We start from the raw sequence: 8,653 nt of genomic DNA, 5'->3' as shown, positions 1-8,653 counted from the left end.
GGTTGTGAGCCACCATGTGGTTGCTGGGATTTGAACTCTGGACCTTCGGAAGAGCAGTCGGGTGCTCTTACCCACTGAGCCATCTCACCAGCCCCCAACCTCTTCTCTTAAGACTGTGCTGGGTCAAGCCCAGAGCATTATGTATGTCACACAAGCACTTTACCACTATGCTGCAGGCCCAACCAGTCCCAGGACAGTCAGTTCCTGCAGAAACAAGCATACATACAAAAAGGCATGCACACGAGAAGTCCTCACTGCAGCCCAGTTGCAATCGTAGAGAAATGAGAGGTTGCACAAGCTTCTACTATTCACACAACAGAAAACCGCACGGTCCTGATGTGGATGTGAAAGAAGACAGAACATGTACATTTTGAGTTATCTAAGCATGTAATAATTTTTTTTTGAGGAGGTCAAGAACAAAACCATATACCACAATAACGCAAGGTGTGAAAAGGGCACAGTCTCCCAATACAGCCCTTTAGTTGCAAGCTACTCAAAATGTGGTCCATGGTACAAACTGTTACAGTCCTGGGCCCAGAAGTAGGTTCCTTAGCTTAGCTTTTAGAAACCTCCATCCTTTGACTTGGCCTCAGCATCTAGACTCCCTGAACAGAAGATAAACAAATGTAAACAAGCATCGTAGGCTGACAATTTCGAAGTGAATGGGTAGCAACCCTCCCAATGGCGTTTTCTTCATTTATAGTTTGGGTGGCACTATAAAATGCTCTGAGTGAGAAGCACTTTGGTTAAAGCCAAAATCAAGTTTGGAGTGAGATTCGGTGGAACAGGCTGGCTTGTAACTCAGCAGACCTCCAAATTCCCCCATCTTTTTGAGTGTCTATACAAAACACGGGGAACTCTCCAAGGCTGACTCAAGGTCCTCAAAGCCCACCTAATGAAGCTAGGGGGTCTCCAGCACAGGGAGGGGGACAGGACAGATGGCAAATGTGAAAGGGCTAGAAAACGCCACTCCATTAATTTCACTCTGAGGCAGGAAACAGAACAGCCAATGACTTGGGGAGAAGAGGGATGGTGTGAAATGGAATTGAGGTAAGCCGGCAGTCCAAACACAACGTCCTCTCTTATGTAAGAAACCACAGCCGTGTGCTAGCTGCCAGGGTAAAATAATGTGCCTCTGTGTGAGGGACTCAGAGCTGAAAAACTGGGTCATAATGGGGGTTTGTCAAAGCCATGCACACATGGGCGGTTCATGAGTATTCCGTCTCCAAAGTGAGCTCTGACACTGAGAAAAACCAGACACAGGGCCAACTGACCAAAGTGGCCACATTGTCTACCCTGCCTGGACCACTACCTCACGTGTGTCCAACACCCCTCCTTTCAATACACACTTACAACTTGGAAACTCTACACCCTTCCAGTAGCTTCTTTGGGGCTAATTAAGTTAAAAACTTTAGGTGGGGAGGACTTCAGACAGGGGGAGAGAAATGGACCAAGGAATGCTGTATTTGGCCTTAGGCAGCTTAGGTTTTAGAACTTCCTCAGTCTGGAAGCACACAGATGTGTGCAACCAGTCTTTCCTGCTATAAATTTCAGAAGACCAATGTGGCAATTCTTGGAATCCCCGTGAACCTTTTCCATCCCTCAGCAAAGGAGATGGAAGATCTGAGAAGATAAAGTTGGTAAGAGTCACCCAAGGCCCAAGCAAGCAATCTAGTTTGTTCAGAAATACTTCACTCAAACAGCATCCAGTGACTAGGAGGACTAGGAGCCTTTGTAAATGAGGATCGGTGTTCTGGCCTGTGACAGACACAGCCGAACCCAAAGCCAGCCAACCTAGAGATGAAGGAAAATGTAATATTCTGTCACAGATGTTCTCTCTTTAAAGCCTCAGAAGCAGAGAAATTCATCCAGGTGAAAAGGAAGAGAGAAATGGAGAGGGACAATAACATTTAGACACACACATTACAAATGTGTCCTGAGCCTATTCTGTGCCACGCTCCTAGACACCTACAGCCCGCTATGACAGAGGGAATTGATCAAGCGATTCTAAGTATGAGAAAAGACATGCATACATATCTTACATATATCCATCCATCCATCCATTCATCCATGTCTACAGGGATCAGAAAGGCTGATTCTGTCCTGAGAATTGTCATTAACCTGAAACTTAAGCAATTAAAAGTCAAGACGTTGAGGAAGTTTTGAAAGAAACCATCATGGGGGAGGATCCTCAGTCAGGAGAGATGGTAGTTCATGGCTCAAACTAATTCACTAGGACTGGAGCTTAGAGTGTAGGACAGTGGCTTCCACGGAGGCCGATAGGTAGATGGAGCCCCATTTGTCAGAGATTTCCAGCTTACTTAAGGATTTGACAAATTATCCTGAGAGACAATAGGAAGAAATGTGACATTTCAAGCAGGAAAGTTCATCTTAGAGTTTTATATTAAATGATTAATGTAGGAGCTGGAGAGATGGCTCAGCGGTTAAGAGCACTGACTGTTCTTCCAGAGGTCCCGAATTCAAATCCCAGCAACCACATGGTGGCTCACAACCATCTGTAATAAGATCTGATGCCCTCTTCTGGTGTGTCTAAAGACAGCTACAGTGTAGTCATATACATAAAATAAATAAATCTTTAAAAAAAAAAAGATTAATGTAAAGAAAGACAATGGTCTGGTGGTCTCCTGGGCCAATGGTAGACTATATTCAGGACAGGGTTGGATAGATAGATCAGAGGATGGTTCTGGTGTAGACTGAGTTAAGGTACACAGCTAGTACAGTGGGCCCAAGATAGAGAAATAAGAGCTGGCATCAAGTTCTCAAGGACACCTGAGCACACACCATTTCTCACTTAGCTCTACATTTGCCAAGCCCAGTCCTGGACTTGCCATCTCTTAAACAGTAATGGACAAACGCAGGCCAGTGAGATAGCTCAGTAGGTAAGACACTTGCCACCAAGTACGCAACCTGAGTTTGACTCTCAGAACCCACAGGCTAGAAGGACAAACTCTCTAAAAGTTGTCCTCTAGCTTCTCTGTGTGTTTATATACACACACCTATACAAACTTTTTAAAAAACACGTAACTAAAAACTTCTAAATAAAGAAATATGCATCATGTCAAGGCAATGGCCTGTACTTTGGACACTGGCAGAAGCTCCGTTTACATGCCTAGTTTATACATTTTCATAAAAGATAAAGGTATTCTGTGATTTCTCCAAGTGCCCTCTTGAATAGCATTTCAGGTTTACAAATTGGGAGGGTCAATATAGAAACTATGTCCTTTCTGGGTTCCAATACCAAAGAGCCAACCCAAAAGTCTGCTGTCCCCACTACTGTGAGCTCACCAGTGCTGGTGGCTGGCTTCAGTCAAACGCGGCAAACTCTGAGCTCTGATGTGGTCCTCCAGATACTGAGTGAAGTACTAAGTACCCCTGGAAAACTGGGGGTTCCATACTCTTCTCTGGAACATCCTACACATAAAAGTGGGCAACAGCACCTCCTCACCCCGTCCATCCCACACACTCATGAGCCTTGTCACATTCTAAATGCTCTAAGAAAAAGACACTGTCCAAACTCCACCTCAGAAAAGTGTTTAGCCTCTGGCCAAGAGAGGAAAGGGGTGGGGCAGGCTTCCCTGGGCTGCTGAATAAAGAACATTCTCAGAGCCTGGAGTTTTCCAACTGCTAGGAAACAGGAAGTGCCCAATCCCAGAGAACAGTAACCCTCACACACGCCTGCATAAAGACATGTTGAGCCATTAGCCCTAATTGCCTGTGACTGACACAGAAGTGAGGCCGGCCTTCCAGGCATTTGCTCAGGAAAGAAAACAAACAGCTCACTGGGGACATAGGCAGCCATTTTCTCTCCTTTTTGCCAAAATGATTCTACTCTGTTTCTCTCAAATTACAGCACACAAATTTGAAAATAAGAACAATACAAAATCTCCCACTTAGAAAATAGAAAATAAAATCTCTACAGGGATACACAAGCATTTGGTTAATAATCTTCTTTCAAAATCAAACACATTATCCCCAAATAATAATAATAAAAATAAATGGCCTTTTCAAAGTTCCCTCTCACCACTCCAGTTTTCTTCAGGTTTGAGATAATAAGAATTATCACTTGATCAGCACATTATCAGGAGAAAGGAGTTTCATGAATGCTTAGTATAAACAGCAAAAATCACACACACTTTCTGATAGAGGATTTTTAACAACTGAGAGTTCAGAAATGAAGCAGGTGACATCTTTCCAATGTCTGTGCGAATTATCACCACTGAAGGAATCCACACCGTCCTCAAGCCTGCCTCATCAGGTCACTAGTGCTGAGCAGGACAGACACGGGCTCCTGTCTGTGTCTGTGTGGGATGTGCCCACAGAGCGCGATGGAAAACCACGGGGGTGGCTCAGCCCTCTCCTCCACGCAGGGACTGGGACTGCGCAGGCACTTAGACTGGATAGTAAGTACCTTCACCTGCTAAGCCGTGCACCAGCCCCAAAACACTTTTTTTTTACAACAGCATTTCTTGGGGTAGGGGATGTGCCACTGGGCAAGTGTGAAAGCTAGAGGACAAGCTGCAGGAGTCAGCTCTCTCTCTCCACTCAGGGGGTGAGGCTTGGTGACAAGCACCTTATACTAAGCCATCTTGCCAGCATGGGACATTGGTTTATTTGGTACCATACTGATGACCAGGGTGGACAGTGGGACCAGTCCTGGCCACAGTCTTAACTGAATGAAATAAGACCGTTTCCCAGGTCAGAAGCAGTCTCCCCCCTTGTGTCTCCTTCAAAACTACTTCAAAGCAATCCTCGCATGTCTCTCAGCAGGTTTCACACACACCATTTACTGGAGTCCCTCCACAAGGATGCTCGCTATCAGCACATAACCAACATGTAAACCACACAGCAGGCCACAAGGGAGAGGGAGAGGAATGGATTCAACTGCTGATGTGATTTATTCTGTCCCTTGGCGGGGGGACACGTCCCATGTTCTTTTCACGGTGTGTGTGTGTGTGTGTGTTGTCAAAGGACATAAACTCTGGCTTGGTAGCAAGTGCCTTTATCCACTGAACCATCTGGTCAGTTCCCAGAATCCATGGTCCTAATCTCCACTCACTACATAGTCAAAAATGAGCTTTCCTTTGTCTTGCTGGAGTTGCCATCTGGGTTGAGATCTTTGCTACACAAAGAGAACAAGAAGACGAGTACCCAACTTAACACTGGCCACAGCTGAGGAAATAACACAGTCACAGCAACTGAGCACCTAAAGCCTGAATCCTTTGTGGACTGCCAAGGCCAAGCTCAGGAGGGAAAAAACTAGTCAGTAGTCAGACATCCTCCCACAACCCACGAAGGCAATGAGCTCCTTGTTCCACTTAAGTCCTAGCATAAAGCAGCACTGGCCAGCATGGGTGGTTCAGGTGCTCCGTGAGATATACACAGAGCAAGCACTTTGACACCACTCTTGCTTCTATACATGGCAGCTTTGCCAGAGACCCCTGGGCACTGGGCAACAACCACAGTGTTTCTAACCTGGTGAGGAGAGTTCCATGATGGAACACAAGACTACTCACCCAGCAGGAAGAGCATCAGGGGCCTGGGCGGCAGCAGGGAGCTGCTGGGTCCCGGAAGTGCTGGGCTCCTCTCCCTCTGCTGGTGAGGACTGTGCAGGGAGAGATGTTGTGTTGGGATTTGAGGACACACTCAAGGCTGCTGCAGGCAGGGATGTCACACCAACAACCGACAGTTCTTCAGGTTCACTGGCTGGAGTAGGTTCCTCACTCACTGCGAATGCATAGACCAGACTTAAAGATAGCAGGAATAAGAGTTTTTACTTTTACTAGGTCTCACATGTCAGACAAAAACACTGTGTCTAACTAGCCTACTCAGATTAGACAACAACTGTGAGCTTTATAAAACCAGGCCTAGTACACACTGGTTCTGGCACTCAGAAGGTGGAAGAAGCTTGCTCACTGGCCTTTTTGCACATCCTTCAGTGTGAATGAAGGTTATACATAACTGAGTAATAGCCAGATTCACGTGGCTAATGCTAGTTGTCAGCTGAAACCAACATGTCTTCCTAGGATGTCGCCAAGCTGGACTTTTGAGGCATGGGACTCACTGGTTGAGACCCTTGGGTTTTGTTTACTTATTTTGCAGTGCTAAGGATCAAACCCAGAGTCTTGCATAGGCGGAGCAAGCGCACCTTCACCCAGCTGAGCTAGCTTCTCAGCCCCAGTCAGGTCTGCCTGCCTTCTTTTTTTTTCTTCTTTTTCTTATTTTATTTATTTTTTTATTAGATATTTTCTTTATATACATTTCAAATGCTATCCCAAAAGTTCCCTGTACCCTCCCTCTGCCCTCCTCCCCTACCAACCCACTCCTGCTTCTTGGCCCTGGTGTTCTCCTGCACTGGGGCATATAAAGTTTGCAAGACCAATGGGCCTCACTTCCCAGTGATGGCCAACTAGGCCATCTTCTGCTACATATGCAGCTAGAGACACGTGCTCTGGGGGTACTGGTTAGTTCATATTGTTGTTGTTCCACCTATAGGGTTGCAGAATCCTTCAGCTCCTTGGGTGTTTTCTCTAGCTTCTCCATTGGGGGTCCTGTGTTCCATTTTATAGATGACTGTGAGCATCCACTTCTGTATTTGCCAGGCACTGGCATAGCTTCATACAAGACATCTATAACAGGGTCCCTTCAGCAATATCTTTCTGGCATATGCAATAGTGTCTGGGTTTGGTGGCTGATTATGGAATGGATCCCCGGGTGGGGCAGTCTCTGGATAGTCCATCCTTTCATCTTAGCTCCAAACTTTGTCTCTGTAACTTCTTTCATGGGTATTTTGTTCCCTATTCTAAGGAGGAATGAAGTATCCACCCCTTGGTCTTCCCTCTTCTTGATTTTCTTGTATTTTGCAAATTGTATCTTGGGTGTTCTATGTTTCTGGGCTAATATCCACTTATCAGTGAGTGCATATCTGCCTGCCTTCTTGTCCATGTTAACATTACTTGGTAAAGAGGCTAGATAGGTTGTTTAATAACTAAATCTGTATAAGAAATGGCTTCCCTACATAAATGCAAAATTTTCTATTTATATTCAATCCAAGCCAAGCTGGTGCACAAAGCAGACAGCAGTACTCTTTATGCAAAGCTGAAAACTTGATGCAACTCCAATCTTAAAAAACAAAACAAAACAAAACACCAAGCCTAAGATAAAGTCACTCTAAAATTTATAAAGAAAACCTAAGTCTGTAAGAATAGAGATGAAAGACTCCAAAAGAGTGCTGGGTTTTAGCCAGGCATGGTGGCGCACGCCTTTAATCCCAACACTTGGGATGGGAGGCAGAGGCAGGCGGATTTTTGAGTTTGAGGCCAGCCTGGTCTACAGCATGAGTTCCAGGACAGCCAGGGCTACACAGAGAAACCCTGTCTTGGAAAAAAACAAAAACAAAAACAAACAACAGAATGCACACTGCTCTTCTAGAGTGCCTGACTTCAATTTTCAGTATCTCCATATGATGGCACACAGCCACCAGGAACCTGTCCCTAGGGATCTGATGCCTCTGGCTAACTTCATCACCTTGACTCTTCTGCACACCTGCACACACACACACACCTGCACACACGCACACACACACACACACACACACACGCACACACCTGCACACACACACACGCAACACACCTGCACACACGCACACGCGCACACGCGCGCACACACACACATACACACATACACACACACACACACACGCACACACACACACACCTGCACACACGCGCGCACACACACACATACACACACGCACACACCTGCACACACGCGCGCACACACACACGCACACTCGCACACACACATACACACACACACACACGCACACACACACAACTACAAATAAAACTTTAAAAAAATGTTGTAGAAGATAAACAAAACACAAAAGTATTGGATTTATAAATTTCAATCCATGTGTTAACGCCCTTTATTTATAGTAAAACTTCCCCATATTAGGATGAGGTTAGTGGAGGACAATGCTCTTAATATTGGACTTTAAGTTCTATAGAAAAATTCTAAGATAATTAAGTGGGAAATTGCCAAACAGTGCATACAGTGCATATATATGTGTGTGTATGTATTATGTATGACACACACACATACATGTACTATTATCATCTGTGTGTGCTTGGACATGTGTGGTTTTCCCCTCAGACAACACACATGCATACAATTGTTTACTTAAAGAATGTCTTTGTGGTGCTGGAGAGATGGCTTAGTGGTTAAGAACACTGACTGCTGAGTTCAATTCCCAGCAACCACATGGTGGTTCACAACCAACCATCTGTAATGGGATCCAATGGCCTCTTCTGGTGTGTCTGAAGACAGTTACAGTGTACTCATATACATAAAATAAATAAATGAATCTTTCAAAAAAAAAAGACTGTCTTTGTAGGTGTATTAGTTAGGGTTTTACTGCTGTGAACAGACACTATGACCAAGGCAAGTCTTATAAAAAAAACCCAAAATTTAATTGGGGCTGGCTTACAGGTTCAGAGGTTCAGTCCATTATCATCAAGGTGGGAGCATGGCAGTATCCAGGCAGGCATGGTGCTGGAGGAGCTGAGAGTTCTATGTCTTCATCCAAAGGCTGCTAGTGGAAGACTGACTTCCAGGCAACTAGGGTGAGGATCTT

The 8,653-nt window shown here is 45.2% G+C and overlaps 1 protein-coding gene across 1 annotated transcript in view; it reads right to left on the bottom strand.

Annotated features, from left to right (window-relative positions):
• The window catches only part of Wwp2 (WW domain containing E3 ubiquitin protein ligase 2), a 118,073-nt gene that overhangs the window by 31,512 nt on the left and 77,908 nt on the right, over positions 1-8,653 (bottom strand). The window contains exon 8 of the mRNA XM_021171082.2: positions 5,535-5,745. Within this exon, the coding sequence (XP_021026741.1) occupies positions 5,535-5,745 (211 nt within the window). The remainder of the gene's footprint in view (positions 1-5,534; positions 5,746-8,653) is intronic.

The sequence above is a fragment of the Mus caroli genome, chromosome 8 (genome assembly GCF_900094665.2).
Source record: "Mus caroli chromosome 8, CAROLI_EIJ_v1.1, whole genome shotgun sequence".
Classification (NCBI taxonomy): domain Eukaryota; kingdom Metazoa; phylum Chordata; class Mammalia; order Rodentia; family Muridae; genus Mus; species Mus caroli.
The sequence above is the reverse complement of the archived record's forward strand: the minus strand, read 5'-3'. Positions and strand labels throughout refer to the sequence as shown.